Below are 19,111 nucleotides of genomic sequence, written 5' to 3'. Positions count from 1 at the left end.
AAGTGACTACTTTAAAATTGAGATAGCCTCAATGGCGCTGCCAATGCTGGTACAGACGCTATAATGGCACAGATACACAAGATGAGTCCTCTATCTATCTCTATGGACCTATCTCGGTTTTACAAATCTATATCCTGGGCGTGGTTGATATTATTGACAACGGCAAGAATGTTGATTTATAGGTCTCTACACATTTTGCTACAAACTGTCAGACTGGAACAAAACGTGCTCTGATAAGGACACTCCCCCTTTAGCGGTGAGTTGTACAACAAGAGTCACATGATTCCATGTGCGTTTCATAAGGCAAGAGAGCCAGCTAAGGCTTGAACTGAATTCGCTGCTCTCCTTTACATCGTTTTGTAACAATGCATTGCTCGGGACAGTGACATCCACGGCGTCTCCAACATTGTCTTGTTCTAGAATTTTCAAAGGAATTGGTTTGGAACTGGCGCGATGTTTTTCTCGTTGGGATGGGTGACAGCTCTAGTAGCTGGCATTTTCGCCCTACACGTTGTACAGCAACTGTGTTTCCCTTACTTTTGGAAAGATGTTTTTTATTTAGTGAAAGTCATCCGATACGGCGCACGTCTGGAGATATTCAAAATGACTTCAAAAGTTGTCACTATCATTGACAGATTCGTCCAACAGGCAGAGCGAATTCCCACTAAACCTTTCCTTATATATGAGGGAATAACGTACACCTATCAAGACATTAACGAGCGGAGCAACAAATTGGCGAATGTCTTCCTCGAGCAGGGCACATTGAAGAAAGGCGACTCCGTTGCGCTTCTGATGAACAATGAGCCCGACTTCATCTGTGTTTGGTTTGGATTGATCAAACTCGGATGTTCAGTGGCTTTTCTAAACACAAACATTAAGTCCAGATCGTTGCTACATTGTTTCAACTGCTGTGGGGCCAAGACTCTTGTTGTTGGTGCAGGTAAACATTTAATATAGTCTACTTAACGGTTGATGAGTGTCGCGTAGGCTGTTGGCGGCCAATCGGTAGTGTGACATAATAATTAGATAATGAACGTTATTAGCCTACCACACGAACGCCGTATTGTTAAAAAAAAAAAAAAGTGTTTTTAAATTAATTGTGTCCAAAGAAATGTAATGGAAAAACATTGTTCCCATAGTTGTAGCCCACACCGGATATGTTTGGCTCGCCTGGAATGCTCCAGCTATCTGTCATTCCATCCAGTAGCCTTACGAGCTAAAACAGTGTTGTGAAACGGGGATGCTCTAACAAATGTGCTTGTGTATACCCCCCACTGAATTCTACGAAGTCCTATTGGTGTTAAGAATTTTGCCTACACACAGTCGTTGACAACGAGACATATCAACATGAGTAAGCCTGTTAAGTCCATATGGCCATGTTACCAAGGATGAAGCTTATTAAGGTGACTGGGTCAAATGCACAGTCAATGTAAATGTATTCCTATACATTATGGGCCTTGTTTTCCCAGACACACAAAAAAAGTAATAGGCCAAAAAGCACTTGGAGATTCTCCATTGAGCAATAATTTGAGTCCAGGACTATATGGTCTCATTGAACCATGTGCAAAGCATTCTGGTTCATAACGCTATTACCATTTATGCTATAATTCAAAATGGCCCATACACTTTGTATGATCAGCAATTAATGTCTTCATCACAGACACCTAACATTTTTTTAGTAGAAGCTCTTATCCAGGACAACTTACAGTAGTGAGTACATACATTTTTTTAGTAGAAGCTCTTATCCAGGACAACTTACAGTAGTGAGTACATACATTTTTTTAGTAGAAGCTCTTATCCAGGACAACTTACAGTAGTGAGTACATACATTTTTTTAGTAGAAGCTCTTATCCAGGACAACTTACAGTAGTGAGTACATACATTTTTTTTTTTTGTCCTGGTCCCACTGTGGGAATTGAACTAACAACCCTGGAGTTGTTTTCTCTGCTACCGCATGGCAAACAGTACTGGAGCACCAAGTCTAGGACCAAAAGGCTCCTCAACAGTTACTACCTCCAAGCCATTAGACTGCTGAACAATTCATAAAAATCACCACCGGACAATTTATGAATTTTTATGAATTGTTCAGCAGTCTAATGGCTTGGGGGGGTAGTAGCTGTTGAGGAGCCTTTTGGTCCTAGACTTGGTGCTCCGGTACCGCTTGCCATGCTGTAGCAGAGAAAACAATCTATAACTTGGGTGACTGGAATCTCTGACAATTTTATGGGCTTTCCTCTGACACCGCCTATTATATAGGTCCTGGATGGCAGGAAGCTTGGCCCCAGTGATGTACTGGGCCGTTCGCACTACCCTCTGTAGCGCCTTACGGTCGTAGGCCGAGCAGTTGCCATACCAGGCGGTGATGCAACCGGTCAGGATGCTCTCGATGGTGCAGCTGTAGAACCTTTTGAGGATCTGGGGGCCCATGCCAAATCTTTTCAGTCTCCTGAGGGGGGAAAATGTTTTGTTGTGGTATGTTTGGACCATGATAGTTCGTTGGTGGTGTGGACACAAGGGAACTTAACTCTCGACCTGCTCCACTACAGCCCCGTCAATGTTAATGGGGGCCTGTTAGGCCTGCCTTTTTCTGTAGTCCACGATCAGCTCCTTTGTCTTGTTGTCCTGGCACCACACTGCCAGGTCTCTGACCACCTCCCATGGGCCACTCATTAGAAATGTGTTAACTGTAAGTCCCCTTGGCTAAAGACCAAATTTAGGATGACAACATCCTACACCTGCTGGGAATATCTCTCCTCCCTGTACTCACTCCTACTTTACTACTTTCTTCAATGCTTCTGTGCTTACTCAGAGGCCTGATCTGATACACCTGCTTGCTGGCACAGTTGTCCTTCATCAGTGACAATATGTCATTTAACATACTTTGACAGTATTACAATCCTAATTTCAGATTGTCATGCATTACACACACAGGATAATGGATTGATGTCAATGGAGGGAACATGCAAAAACTTGACAATATGCGTTGAACATACTGGTACAGCATTAGTGTCCAGAAGCAACCACTTATATCTATTTAACCTAGTCCCAGATCCATTTGGGCTGTGTTGCCTGGACAAGGCAATTATTGAGTGATTCACCCTATTGAATAACTCATTCACTTACTATTATTCCTCTCAGACCTGTTGGACTCCTTGGAGGACATCTTGCCCAGCTTCCTGGAGGACAGCATCTCGGTGTGGGCCATGAAGAACAAGAGCAGCCACCCGGAGGTCCAGACACTGCTAGATAAGATGGACCAGGCGTCGGACAAGCCCACCCCGCCTGCCCTGAGGGCTGCCACCTCCCTCAAGGCCCCCACCCTCTACATCTTCACCTCAGGAACCACTGGTGCGTCAATTACATGTTTATTTGTCATTAGTTATACGTTAAAGGGGAAGTTCAGGATTTTACAACTTGATGTTAGATGGTTAGATCTATGGGCCAGGAGAAACTGTAAATCATGGTTTGGTTTTCTAAACAGCCACTACAAACTTCAGCTATCTTTAGCCACCACTAGCAAATAGTCAATGGAAGTGATGGAGGAAAAATCACTTTCAAGTTCAAATCTGAACTTCCCCTTTTAATTACTATTTAGTTGCATGTTAATCACTTATTAGTTGTATGTTAATTAAATTAATGACTCATTAGTTAGCACTTAATGAGTGTTTTCATTTGAGGAGGCCCATTAGTAAGTACGTGATTGTTAGTATAACATCACCCTAAATCATCACAATGTTGTTTTAGTTTTTTTGCTGGGAAACCACCTCTCTCACCCCTGCTAAACAGCTGATTGTCCTTAAGGGAGGTCAGACTAAACTCTCGTGACTGAATTCATTTCTCAGTCAGGTTTCCATCCAATTGGTGACAGATTTTCATGAGAATATTCAAAAATCGACGTAAAAATAATATACGTGTTTTACCGTCAGATATGTGTTTCCATCAAATGGACTTGTTGCGGACTGGGCTTGATGCCGTATTGGACATAAAAATGACTTGTGGTTAAATTCCAATGTCCCGAATAAAAATACAGAGTAGCTGGGTTTCGATAACAACAATTTTAATTTTACTGATTGTTTTGTCACTAAAAATGTTGTGTTTTTATATAGCGAATGTGTCCACTAAGGTCTTGACACATGCTCTCTAGCCAACAGCTCACAGATACAGGGTGACTATAGCCTTTATGATGAGATTATTTGTATTTATTAAACGGCAGTCAAGCATCGATGATCATGTCACCAGAATTAGACCCTGGATATTTATTGGAAAGGAGCATCAAGCTCATCACGGTGCACTTTCACCACCCTGTGAAGTTCATCATAACTGATCTGAAGCCTAATAAACTGCATGCTTTCCAGAGTCGTAGTGAGAGGACCACACAACATATCATTGCATGACTCCCAAGTTTGCTTCGATATTATGGTTATTATATCAATACTTGCACATAAAAGCGCTTCTACCCCCTTTTCTCGCATAATACATTTTATAGACACAAAAGATCCCACCTTGTCTAGCGTATTTTGTTATGTTGACATTTGGCTGACAAATTTTCTGTTTCCATCAGGCCTGTCGTGACATTTGTTTTTTTTAATCCAACATGTACTTTACTGGCATAAAAAGGTTGGATGATAACCTGGTTAGTAAGACTCAACTAACATGTTGTTTAGATTGGGGGGGGGGGGTCCCCTGTAAATAATACAATTGAATTAGGTTGGCTAGAAATTAGGTTAGGTTGAATTAGGTTGACAGAAATAAGAATATAAGAATCCCTGATAGAATATCATGTTGCTAATGTGTTTTAGTGGAGCCGTTCGTTCTTGACTGCAGACAACACCACTCTTAACTTTGAATGGGTTGAACTTCTTTTGGTTCATATGTCTGAATGTAGACGTTGAAGATCAACATACCATCACCATCCTGTACCACAGTAGAACGATACAATGATATCTGACCATCCTGTACCACAGTAGAACGATACAAGGATATCTGACCATCCTGTACCACAGTGGAACGATACAATGATATCTGACCATCCTGTACCACAGGGGAACGATACAATGATATCTGACCATCCTGTACCACAGTAGAACGATACAATGATATCTGACCATCCTGTACCACAGTGGAACGATACAATGATATCTGACCATCCTGTACCACAGTGGAACGATACAATGATATCTGACCATCCTGTACCACAGTGGAACGATACAACGATATCTGACCATACTTTACCACAGTGGAACGATACAATGATATCTGACCATCCTGTACCACAGTGGAACGATACAACGATATCTGACCATCCTGTACCACAGTGGAACGATACAATGATATCTGACCATCCTTTACCACAGTGGAACGATACAACGATATCTGACCATCCTGTACCACAGTGGAACGATACAACGATATCTGACCATCCTGTACCACAGTGGAACGATACAACGATATCTGACCATACTTTACCACAGTGGAACGATACAATGATATCTGACCATCCTGTACCACAGTGGAACGATACAACGATATCTGACCATCCTGTACCACAGTGGAACGATACAACGATATCTGACCATACTTTACCACAGTGGAACGATACAATGATATCTGACCATCCTTTACCACAGTGGAACGATACAATGATATCTGACCATCCTGTACCACAGTGGAACGATACAATGATATCTGACCTCACTTTACCACAGTGGAACGATACAACGATATCTGACCATCCTGTACCACAGTGGAAAGATACAACGATATCTGACCATCCTGTACCACAGGGGAACGATACAATGATATCTGACCATCCTGTACCACAGTGGAACGATACAACGATATCTGACCATCCTGTACCACAGTGGAACGATACAATGATATCTGACCATCCTGTACCACAGTGGAACGATACAATGATATCTGACCATCCTGTACCACAGTGGAACGATACAACGATATCTGACCATCCTGTACCACAGTGGAACGATACAATGATATCTGACCATCCTTTACCACAGTGGAACGATACAATGATATCTGACCATCCTGTACCACAGTGGAACGATACAATGATATCTGACCATCCTTTACCACAGTGGAACGATACAATGATATCTGACCATCCTGTACCACAGTGGAACGATACAATGATATCTGACCATCCTGTACCACAGTGGAACGATACAATGATATCTGACCATCCTGTACCACAGTGGAACGATACAATGATATCTGACCATCCTGTACCACAGTGGAACGATACAATGATATCTGACCATCCTGTACCACAGTGGAACGATACAATGATATCTGACCATCCTGTACCACAGTGGAACGATACAATGATATCTGACCATCCTGTACCACAGTGGAACGATACACTGATATCTGACCATCCTTTACCACAGTGGAACGATACAATGATATCTGACCTCTGTTCACTTTTTATGTGTTGTATTGATTTACTCCCATGTCCTTTCATCGTGGCCATTCTACAAGGTCAATTCAGATAGGATGTGGTTATTAATACAGGCTCTCTGCAATTATAAGAGACATTTTCAAAGTTGGATAGTGATATAGCAGTCTGCATGACATTTAGTAATCAAATAGGTCAGGGTAGGTATTTTTATATGACGTGTAGGCGTTTTATTTTATCTATGTTATGGCATGTTCCCAAGAGGAGGATCAGACTCCGCTTTCATATTGAAATATGTTGCACACAGGAGTCATTTTGTCCGTGAACAGCCACCACACACCGGGGTAAAGTTTCCCCTAGGTACAGCTGTAGGATCAGCTTCCCCTCCCCCAATGCAAACCTTAACCATTAGAGGGGAAAATACTAAACTGTCCCAAGATCAGTGTCTAGCAGCAACTTCACCCTACACCTACAAATAAGACAGAAAAAAGAGGGGCTTAGAGTGATGAGCCTTATGTGAAAACGTGTGTGAATAGCATTCTCCCGTGGTTGTCGTAATGTTGGTTGATGGTTGTGTCGGTGTTGTTGCAGGTCTGCCTAAGGCTGCGGTCATCACACACCTCCAGTCCCTGAAGGCTGCAGCAGGGTTCTGGGCCTACGGTGGGTCTGAAGATGACGTGGTCTACATCCCCCTGCCTCTCTACCACAGTGCAGCCTCTCTCATCGGCGTCGGGGGAACCATCGAGATGGGTAAAGGGCAACAGTATGGCTTTTGAACACTCTCTATTGGCTCTGTTCAAATACTTTTAAAGATGCATCATTCCTTCCTTCCTTTTCATATTTCCTTCCGTCCTTCCTTCCTTCCTTTCATATTTCCTTCCTTCCGCCAGCAGCATAACACCTTGTATTCCGTTGCTGGCTTGACTCTGAAATTAAGGTCGGTCCTGGTCGGTCGGTCCTGGTCGGTCCCTGGATGGGGGACCAGATGTAGCTGGAAGTGGTGCTGGAGGGCCAGTAGGGGGCCTTCTTTCCTCTGGTCTAAGGAGAGTCCAATGTCCCAGGGCAGTGAAGGGGACATTGCCCTTCAGTACGTAGCGTGCATCTTTCGGATGGGACGTTCAAACAGGTTTCGTGACTCTCTGTGGTCACTAAAGATCCCATGGCACTTATCGTAAGAGTAGGGGTGTTAACCCCGGTGTCCTGGATAAATGTCTAATCTGACCCTCATACCATCATGGGCACCTAATCATCCCCAGCTTCCAAAACGACTCATTCCTCCCCTAAAGTGCCAGATGGGATATTCTATTGTTTCCTTTGCACCAGTCAAGCTCAATCAAACTCAGCTTAAGTATTTGAAAGAACACATACTATTTGAACGCAGGTCTGTATGAAAGATATACACTGAGTGAACAAAACATTAAGAACACCTGCTCTTTCCATGACTGACCAGGTGTATCCAGGTGAAAGCTATGATCCCTTATTAAATCCATCGAATCAGTGTAGATGAAGGGGAGGAGACAGGTTAAAGAAGGATTTTTAAGCCTTGAGACATAGATTGTGTATGTGTGCCATTCAGAGGGTGAACGGGCAAGTCTAAATATTTAAGTGCCTTTGAACGGGGATATGGTAGTAGGTGCCACCGGGTTGTGTCAAGAACTGGAATGCTGCTGGGTTTTTCATGCTCAACAGTTTCCCATGTGTATCAAGAATGGTCCACCACCCAAAGGACATCCAGCCAATTTGACACAACTGTGGGAAGCATTGGAGTCAACATGGGTCAGCATCCCTGTGAAATATTTGACACCATGTAGAGTCCCATGCCCCGATAAACTGAGGCTGTTCTGAGGGCAAAAGGGGGGCAGAGGGGGGAAAGTCAATATTAGGAAGGTGTTCTTAATGTTTTGTTCACTTAATGTAAGATTGTGTGTTGAGACATTCACTTTTTCCTGTCCAATTGTTTCATAACAAATACACAATACAGTAGGTTTGTTTTCTTAAGGAAAAGTTGTCTGAATTAAGGCTATGTTAGGACACGGCTACAATGATGTACATGACTACATTAAACAACTCTCGACTGATGTGTTATCTAGAGACGCGTGCCGTCCTCACAGTCATTATATTTGACTGTGCCGGGGTGGCCTAGTGGTTAGAGCTTTGGACTAGTAACCGAAAGGTTGCAAGTTCAAGTCCCCGAGCTGACAAGGTACAAATCTGTCGTTCTGCCCCTGAACAGGCAGTTAACCCACTGTTCCTAGGGCGTCATTGAAAAATAAGAATTTGTTCTTAACTGACTTGCCTAGTTAAATATAAAAAAAGGTACATTTGTAAGTCGCTCTGGATAAGAGCGTCTGCTAAATGACTTAAATGTAAATATTTAAATATAGACAGTAACAGCCAGGGCAACGTGAAACCATTATTTTTATTCCCACACTTGTTATGAATTCTGATTGACATGCGTAAGGTAGAAACCATCATTTGTCTTTCCTGCGTCAGTGTTGTTACTATCCCGAGTCCTGTTTTCAAGAGTGCTTCCTGGGAGGAGTCCCACATGGCACCCTATTCCCTATATAGTGCACTACTTTTGACCGGAGCCCTATGGACCCTGGTAAGAAGTAGTGCACTATATAGGGAATAGGGTGGGATTTGGGACGCATGTGGTCTCTGTGTTTCTAATGCCTCTGCAATCACTGGGGCGACCACAGCCGATCCTTAATTTCTCCTCAATTAGCATCTCAATGAATGCTTTCAGAGCAGGACGAGCAAACGGACACGTCGCGTACACTAGCAAGTTGCTACCCAGTAGACCGTTATAATGATGACGTCCACTCAGTGAAGGTTTCGGGTCCTTTGTGGTTGTAAGGTGACCGACAGTAACCGGCTGAGGCTACAGTGTTGCTGGTTGGAAATGATTTGTCAGATGTGAATGATTTTCACTGATTTGGAGTACAGTATGGTAACTTAAAGCAGAATATGGTAACTTAAAGCAGAAAATGTGAACACAAAAATACAAAATGGGCTTTCTCAATACCATGGTGGCTTCAAACTTATTTTTTTATTTTTGATTGTGCACATTTATTCCAAGTACTGTCAACTTTGCTGTTACATCTTCCTCACAACGCACATTTGCTATCTGGAAAACCTGGGACAGGTCAAGGACCTGTCTATAGCACTCAGTCCACTTTTTGTAGCATATTTACTCAGTGTGGCAATGAGAACACAACACTTGGCACTTTGTTACCTCTGATTATCTCTGAAGGACCTCGATTAGGCACTGCTTGTTGTTCCAAGTGAGGGTTTACTATAGGCTGTGTGGAGAGTGAGGGTTTACTATAGGCTCTGTGTTTGAAGAACTAATGGCGGCCCATACATGAAAGCGTTAAGGGCGGTGCCCCACTTGTGATTGGTCAACAAAAAAATATATATGTAACAATAAAAAAATAAATACAAAAATTGTCACATGCTTTGTAAACAACAGGTGTAGACTAACAGTGAAATTCTTATGGGCCCTTCCCAACAAATAGAGAAAAAATAGAAAAGTAATAATAAATTAACAATGAGTAACGATAACATGGCTATATACACGGGGTACCAGTACCGAGTCAATGTGCAGGGGGTAATTGAGGTAGATAAGTACATATAACTAGAAATAAAGTGACTAGGCAACAGGATAGATAATCATTCTGATTGGCAGGGCCTGGCTCCCTGGTGGGTGGGACTATGCCCTCCAAGGTCCACCATGGCTGCACCCCTGCCCATAAATCCATAGATTAGGGCCTAATGAATTCATTTCAATTGACTGGTTTCCTTGTATGAACTGTAACAGTAAAATCTTTGAAATTGTTGCATTTATGTAATTCATGGATAAAGTCCATAAAAGTGTGGTTTTTGTACATTTTACTGTTTCAAGAACAAGCTGTTACCTACTAGGCTACTCTCAACCGCTGGGTCCTGCTGCCCCCCCCCCCCCCCCCCTTCAAGCTAATGAGCAGCCATTTTGACTGCTACACTCTAACAGTGTAATTAATGGACCTATATTTCATATATGCGATCTCAAAAATAATAATTTGGTTGTGTTTATGAAGGCCTTGGGTAACATTAAAGCTATAGCCTTTTCATGTTACTGTAGGCTATATGTAAAAACAAAAACAAAAACAAATTCATGTTTTCAGTTATGAGCAGTCAAAATGAGTGGTTCTAATGTTAAACGCTGGTCTAATTTGCCATCATGGTAATGGCTGTACAATTTAAAGGGGGAAGCAGACAAGGTAGATATATATGTTCTGGCCCTGAACAAGGCAGTTAACCCACTGTTCCTAGGCCGTCATTGTAAATAAGAATTTGTTCTTAACTGACTTGCCTTGTTAAATAAAGGTTAAATTTTTTTTTTTTTTTTTTAAATGTTAGGTTTTAATGTTCCTCAACCTGCAAGTCTAAGCCTTTATATCTTCTAAGCCAACTTACAGAATTGTTTAGCTATTCGATTTAGAAATGTTTTTTGTTCTATTTTTATTACAAATGTATTTGATGAAACATTGAATTTGGCCTTTACTGCTATAGCCTATAGAAACTCATTTGAGAAGCACATTTGTACATGGCAAAACACAGTAAAAAAAGTACATACTTCAAAACCTTATTTCCTAATTATCTGTCCCATCTCTATCTGAGAGATCAAAAAAGTATTTTGTCAATTTTTTTCTTGTCTGGATCCTCTCGTGTAGAAAAACACAGCTTTTACAAGCCCCATGTTATGAAATAGGCAAAACTTTATATTCAAAATGACGTCACCATGTGATGCACTGACGCATGTCAGTTGACTCTCTTTTTTTAAATAGTCTCTGGGACAATAAAAACTCTAATCCATACTTCGATTTACTTGAAACAGCCACTACAAACTTCAGTTAACTGTAGGCACCCCTAGCAAAAAAAACAAACAATGGCAGTGGTATGGGCAACCGTGCAATTATCAAGTTGAACTTAATGTTTCTGTATAAAGTGTTTATAAGGCATTTATAAAGTATTTGTCAAGCATTCATTAACAGCTTATAAGAAATACGATGTAATAGATCTAAGGATTTATCTGTATTTGAGGCAACTTAACTACTTCTTCTTGTATGTATAGTACATCTAATTCAGCAACATGTTCCTACTAGGGAATAGTCAGCTGAGTGAGTGTCCTCCATCTATTCTTTCTCCGTCCATCCCATATTCACTCAGTACAGATATGGATCATGAGAGCTTTCTAACTCTGACATTTTAAAAAATATTTCTCTGTGATTTTAAATGTGTGTTGTTTTTTTTCTCTCCCCCAGGCGCTACCTGTGTCTTGAAGAAGAAGTTCTCAGCCTCACAGTTCTGGAATGACTGTAGAAAATACGACGTGACCATCTTCCAGTATATCGGCGAGCTCTGTCGATATCTGTGCAACCAGCCTAAGGTAATAATGATTCATTTTGGCATGGTCTGCCCCTTTTTGCTCAGTACAGTGTTTATGTGTTTATTTTTCTTTCAGAGGTGTACAACCGTTACTTCAATGTCCCTCTTTAACCACTGTTTCACCTGTCATCTTTGTTCTATCTTTACTAAGTACAGTCAGTCCCTTCAGAAATAATTCGCACCCCTTGATTTATTCCACATTTTGCTGTTACAGCCTGAATTAAAAATGGATTTAAAAAACCATCTCACCCATCTACACAATACCCCATATTGACAAAGTGAAAACATGTTTTAAGACATTTTTGCAAATGTAGTGAAAATAAACTACGTAAATATATAATTTACATAAGTATTCACACCCCTGTTAGAATCACCTTTGGCAGCGATTACAGCTGTGAGTCTTTCTGGTTAAGTCTCTTAAGAGCTTTGGACACCTGGATTGTACAGTATTTGCACATTATTATTACAAAAATTCTTCAAGCTCTGTCAAGTTGGTCATTGATCATTGCTAGACAGCCATTTTCTAGTCCTACCATAGATTTTCAAGATGATTTTAAGCAACGTATAAAAGAAGCAACTTGATAAGCAACTCCAGTGTATATTTGGCCTTGTGTTTTAGATTCTTGTCCTACTGTAAGGTGAATTTGTTTCCTAGTGTCTGTGGGAAAGCAGACTACCAGGTTTTCCTCTAGGATTTTGCCTGTGCTTAGCTCTATTCCATTTATTTTTGTCACAAAAAATTCTCCAGTCCTTGCCGATGACAAGAATAACCATAACATGATGCAGTCACCACCATGCTTGGATTTGCCCCAATCATAACACTTTGTATTCGGAACTTAAAGTTAATTTCTTTGCCACATTTTTTTGCAGTTTTACTTTATCTTATTGCAAACAGGATGTGTGTTTTGGAATATTTGTATTCTTTACAGGCCTCCTTCTTTCTTACTCTGTCATTTAGGTTAGTATTGTGAAGTAACTACAATGCTGATCCATCCTCAGTTTTCTCATATCACAGCCATTCAACTCTAACTTTTTGGAAGTCACAATTGGCCTCTTGGTGAAATCCCTGAGCGGTTTCCTTCCTCTCCAGCAACTGAGTTAGGAAGGATGCCTGTATCTTTGTAGTGACTAGGTGTATTGATACACCAGCCAACGTGTAATTAATAACTTCACCATGCTCAAAGGGATATTCAATGTCTGCTTTTTAAAATGTTTACCCATCTATCAATAGGTGCACTTCTTTGAGAGGCATTGGAAAACCACCCTGGTCTTTGTGGTTGAGTCTGTTTGAAATTCATTGCTCGACTGTATGTGTGGGTTACAGAGATGTGGTAGTCATTCAGAAATCATGTTAAACACTATTATTGCACATAGTAATTCCATGTTATTATGTAAATTGTTGAAATGTTTTACTCCTGAACACATTCAGGCTTGCCATAGCAATTCATTTGTAAAAAAAATTCAAACCATAATCCTCTTTTGACATTATGGGGTATTGTGTGTAGGCCAGCGACACAAATGCTCAATTTAATCAATTTTAAATTCAGACTGTAACACAACAAAATGTGAAAGTCAAGTGGTGTGAATACTTTCTGGAGGCATCTGGCTAACAAGACTGATTGTATCATCAAATTACTTAATCATCATTTGGTCTTTATGAAAATCTCATTTGTTTCTGAGAAATTCCCATCGCCACAAACCCCCTCCAACTTTTCATAAGCCAGCCTGAACTCCCACTGCACTAGCATCACATGCCGACAGGGGTATGGTTATTAAATTATTATTTTTTTTTTTTTATCGATTTGTTAACTTTCTCGCCTTGGAAAAGTATAATTATTTTATTTTTGGTCACAGCTACTCCCCGAACAAAGTAGTGATTGGAAAACATTGTGAGCGATTGTGTTGCATTTTCATGGCTGTAGGACAACCGGGACTTTTGTTAGGTTGCCCGTGTTCCAAATCTGTATCTGTTTCCCCTCTCCTCCCTATCAGGACATAATAGTTCCACCCTGGCTGACCGGGCCGAACAAGAGTACAGAGCTCAAAGAACTCTTTGTCCCCTCTTTCTCTTTATCTGTCTCTCTCGGTCATCCTAATGCACGTGGGTGGAAGGCTGGCAGTGGCACAGGCCTCCCCACAGATGGACAAAAGTTGACACATTCAGTACGCACACACACTGTCACACAAGGCAAGCATCCACACATACAAACATTCATTACAAGTGCTCTTGATGCATGCACACAGGCCGTATATACTGTACACACAGACCTTGAGGCCATAGTGACCTAAAGCGCTATTTCACAACAGCACAGAGGAAAATGAACTACAAACAAAAAAGCACACAAGGCTCAAGCATGGAACGGTAGGGCCAAGAACAGGCATCCTTATTTTGACATTGTTAAGGGGTCCAAACAGATATGAATGGACGAGTATGATATTATTCAATCTGTCCTTGTGCTTCTCCAGTCTGGCGGCAATTATTGGAAAACAGAATGTGTGAGTGGATGAGCAAACATGGGGGGATGTCTCAGACGTGGGGGCGGATGTCTCTTATAGAAAAGCACTGTGACACAGCCAGCTTCAGAATGTACATGCATACACTACCGTTCAAAAGTTTGGGGTGACTTAGAAATGTTCTTGTTTTTGAAAGAAAAGCACTTTTTTTTTGTCCATTAAAACATCAAATTGATCAGAAATACAGTGTAGACATTGTTAATGTTGTAAATGACTATTGTAGCTGGAAACGGCAGATTTTTTAAAATGAAATATCTATTATAGGTGTAGAGGCCCATTCTCATCAACCATCATTCCTGTATTCCAATGGCACGTTTTTATTTTTTATTTTATTTTATTTTACCAGGTAAGTTGACTGAGAACACGTTCTCATTTGCAGCAACGACCTGGGGAATAGTTACAGGGGAGAGGAGGGGATGAATGAGCCAATTGTAAACTGGGGATTATTAGGTGACCATGATGGTTTGAGGGCCAGATTGGGAATTTAGCCAGGACACCGGGGTTAACACCCCTACTCTTACGATAAGTGCCATGGGATCTTTAATGACCTCAGAGAGTCAGGACACCCGTTTAACGTCCCATCCGAAAGACAGCACCCTACACAGGGCAGTGTCCCCAATCACTGCCCTGGGGCATTGGGATATTTTTTAGACCAGAGGAAAGAGTGCCTCCTACTGGCCCTCCAACACCACTTCCAGCAGCATCTGGTCTCCCATCCAGGGACTGACCAGGACCAACCCTGCTTAGCTTCAGAAGCAAGCCGGCAGTGGTATGCAGGGTGGTATGCTGCTGGCACGTTGTGTTAGCTAATCCAAGTTTATCATTTTAAAAGGCTAATTGATCATTAGAAAACCCTTTTGCAATTATGTTAGCACAGCTGAAAACTGTTGTGCTGATTTTAAAGAAGCAATAAAACTGACCTTTTTATTTAGACTAGTTGAGTATCTGGAGCATCAGCATTTGTGGGTTCAATTACAGGCTCAAAATGGTCAGAAAAAAATAATTTTCTTCTGAAACTCATCAGTCTATTCTTGTTCTGAGAAATGATGGCTATTCCATGCAAGAAATTGCCAAGAAACTGAACATCTCGTACAACGCTGTGTAATACTCCGTCTCTAACCAGAATAGAAAGAGGAGTGGGAGGCCCCGGTGCACAACTGAGCAAGAGGACACGTACATTAGAGTGTCTAGTTTGAGAAACATACACCTCACAAATCCTCAACTGGCAGCTTCATTAAATAGTACCCGCAAAACGCGACAAGGCGATTCCGGGATGCTAGCCTTATAGGAAAAGTTCCTCTGTCCAGTGTCTGTGTTCTTTTGCCCATCTTAATCTTTTATTTTTATTAGCCAGTCTGAGAAATGGCTTTTTCTTTGCAACTCTGCCTAGAAGGTAGCCCGTCATTGTAAATAAGAATTTGTTCTTAACTGACTTGCCTAGTTAAATATAGGTGAAAAAAAAAATATATAATCTGTACATAGGGGAAACTTCACCGCAGAGCCATTGGTCTTTTTCAACCATTTCAGTCATGCTCTCTTCCCACCAAAACTGACCTCCTTGAATGAAATACTTGTTTCCACAGTATTATTTCATTTATTTAACCTCAGTTAATCTCAGACTTCCTCTTTTTTTTTACCCCCTTTCTCCCCAATTTTCGTGGTATCCAATCGCTAGTAATTACTATCTTGTCTCATCGCTACAACTCCCGTACGGGCTCGGGAGAGACGAAGGTCGAAAGCCATGCGTCCCCGGAAGCACAACCCAACCAAGCCGCACTGCTTCTTGACACAGCACGTCTCCAACCCGGAAGCTAGCCGCACCAATGTGTCGGAGGAAACACCGTGCACCTGGCTGGAGCGCGATGAGACAAGGATATCCCTACCGGCCAAACCCTCCCTAACCCGGACGACGCTGGGCCAATTGTGCGTCGCCCCACGGACTTCCCGGTCGCGGCCTGGGCGCGAACTCAGAGACTCTGGTGGCGCAGCTAGCGCTGCGATGCATTGCCCTAGACCACTGCGCCACCCGGGAGGACCAGACTTCCTCTTTAAAACAATCTTTTTCCCAGAGGAGACTGGGAACAAATACAAACTGAGCCAGTATAAGGAATACAGACCACGGCTAAATAAAAACCCACATTGACGACTTCAAGTAGTGAGAATATTCCTAAAGATTTTGGTAACGTTATTACCAATTATTCTTCATATTCAAAGGCAATTTCTACAAAAAAAAAAGACGTAGATTGGCATCCATAGACTTGAAATCACTGGCCACTTTCATAAACGGAACACTAGTCACGTTAATAATGTTTGCATATCTTCCACTACCCATCTCATACAGTTGAAGTCGGAAGTTTACATACACTTAGGTTGGAGTCACTTAAACTTGTTTTTCAACCACTCCGCAAATTTCTTGTTAACAAACTATAGTTTTGGCAAGTCGGTTAGGACATCTACTTTCTGCATGACACAAGTAATTTTTCCAACAATTGTTTACAGACAGATTATTTCACTTATAATTCACTATCACCATTTCAGTGGGTCAGAAGTTTACGTACATTTAGTTGACTGTGCCTTTAAACAGCTTGGAAAATCCCAGAAAATTATGTCATGCTTTAGAAGCTTTTGATAGGCTAATTGACTTCATTTGACTCAATAGGAGTTGTACCTGTGGATATATTTCAAGGCCTACCTTAGTGCCTCTTTGCTTGTCATCATGGGAAAATCAAAAGAAATCAGCCAAGACCTCAGAAACAAAATTGTAGACCTCCACAAGTCTGGTTCGTCCTTGGGAGCAATTCCCAAAAGCCTGAAGGTACCACGTTCATCTGTACAAACAATAGTACGCAAATATAAACACCATGGGACCACGCAGCCGTCATACCGCTCAGGACGGAGATGCGTTCTCTCTCCTAGAGATGAACGTACTTTGGTGCGAAAGTATCTATATCCACAGTAAAAAGAGTCCTATATCGACAACCTGAAAGGCCGCTCAGCGAGGAAGAAGCCACTGCTCCAAAACCGCCATAAAAAAGCCAGTCTACAGTTTGCAACTGCACATGGGGACAGAGATTGTACTTTTTAGAGAAATGTTCTTTGGTCTGATGAAACAAAAATATAACTTTTTGACCATCGTTATGTTTGGAGGAAAAAGGGGGAGGCTTAGAACCTCATCCCAACCGTGAAGCACGGGGGTGGCGGCATCATGTTGTGGAGGTGCTTTGCTGCAGGAGGGACTGGTGCACTTCACAAAATAGATGCCATCATGAAATTGGAAAATTATTAAGGACAACAAAGTCAAAGTATTGGAGTGGCCATTACAAAGCCCTGACCTCAATCCCATAGAAGATTTATGGGCAGAACTGAAAAAACGTGTGCGAGCAAGGAGGCCTACAAACCTGACTCGGTTACACCAGCTCTGTCAGGAGGAATGGGCCAAAATTCACCCAACTTATTGTGGGAAGCTTGTAGAAGGCTAAACAATTTAATGACAATGCTAGTAAATACTAATTGAGTATGTAAACTTCTGACCCACTGGGAATGTGATGAAAGAAATAAAAGCTGAAATAAATAATTCTCTACTATTATTCTGACATTTCACATTCTTAAAATAAAGTGGTGATCCTAACTGACCTAAGACAGGGAATTGTTACTAGGATTAAATGTCAGGAATTGTGAAAAACTGAGTTTAAATGTATTTGGCTAAGGTGTATGTAAACTTCCGACTTCAACTGTATATACAGTATTCTATACTATCCTACTCTTAGTTTTTGCCGCTCTGAATCGCTCATCCATATGTATATAGTCCTAATTACATTACTTAGATATTTGTGTATTGGGTATGTGTTGTGAAATTGTTAGATATTACTTGTTATATATTACTGTACTGTCGGAGCTAGAAACACAAGCATTTCGCTACACCCGCAATAACATCTGCTAAACACGTGTATGTGACCAATAACATTTGATATATATATATTTACATTTCAGTCATTTAGCAGATCGTCTTATCCAGAGTGCATACATTTTTCATACTTTTTCAAACTGGTCCTCTGTGGGAATCGAACAAGCGCCATTCTCTACCAACTGAGCCATATACTGTATATTATTGTCAACCATGCTATATTATTTACAGTGTTAGTTTTAAATGGAGTGCTCTGCTTGTATCTAACATGCTGTTGACTCCATTTCCCATCAGGCTGAGGGGGAGAAGAAGCACAAGGTGCACATGGGCGTGGGAAACGGGCTCCGGCAGGACGTGTGGCGGGAGTTCCACCGACGCTTCGGCGAGATCCGCATGTGCGAGCTCTACGGCTCCACAGAGGGAAACCTGTGTTTCATGAACCACATCGGCAAGATCGGAGCTGTGGGCCGCTCCAACTTTTTCTACAAGGTGATAGGTTACAAAAATAGTTTTTTGCCGACCTGGCAACCCATTGTATGGAAATTCAAAACTGGCTTACGTTGGAACAAATTAATTCTGGACAACTATGTGTTTTATCAGTGTTTCCCCTTTTTATGCTTTTTGCAGCAGCGCACCACTGCTGTTGAAAAAGATCTTAGGGGAAACACTGATTGTATCATGCCAAACATTGGCCCCCATTAGGGGAATGTTTCCCAGACACGTACTAAGGCTAGTCCTGGAGGGGGGAAAAACTCTTACAATGGAGAATCTCATTTAGTTCTGGACTAGGCTTAATCTGTGTCTGGGAAACCAGCTCTCAGTCTGTTTTTCACCAGCCACTGACT

At 41.6% G+C, this 19,111-nt stretch overlaps 1 protein-coding gene across 1 annotated transcript in view; it reads left to right on the top strand.

Annotated features, from left to right (window-relative positions):
* The first annotated feature begins 266 nt into the window (after positions 1–266).
* Positions 267–19,111, top strand: part of slc27a6 (solute carrier family 27 member 6) — a 40,244-nt gene continuing 21,399 nt past the window's right edge. Inside the window, exons 1-5 of the mRNA XM_055875552.1 lie at positions 267–940; positions 3,139–3,348; positions 7,007–7,165; positions 11,725–11,849; positions 18,561–18,755. Coding sequence (XP_055731527.1) covers positions 454–940; positions 3,139–3,348; positions 7,007–7,165; positions 11,725–11,849; positions 18,561–18,755 — 1,176 coding nt within the window. The 5' untranslated portion in view covers positions 267–453. The remainder of the gene's footprint in view (positions 941–3,138; positions 3,349–7,006; positions 7,166–11,724; positions 11,850–18,560; positions 18,756–19,111) is intronic.

This window comes from Salvelinus fontinalis, chromosome 21 (genome assembly GCF_029448725.1).
Source record: "Salvelinus fontinalis isolate EN_2023a chromosome 21, ASM2944872v1, whole genome shotgun sequence".
Taxonomy (NCBI): domain Eukaryota; kingdom Metazoa; phylum Chordata; class Actinopteri; order Salmoniformes; family Salmonidae; genus Salvelinus; species Salvelinus fontinalis.
Note: the sequence above shows the minus strand (reverse complement) of the source record. Positions and strands in the feature narration are given on the sequence as shown.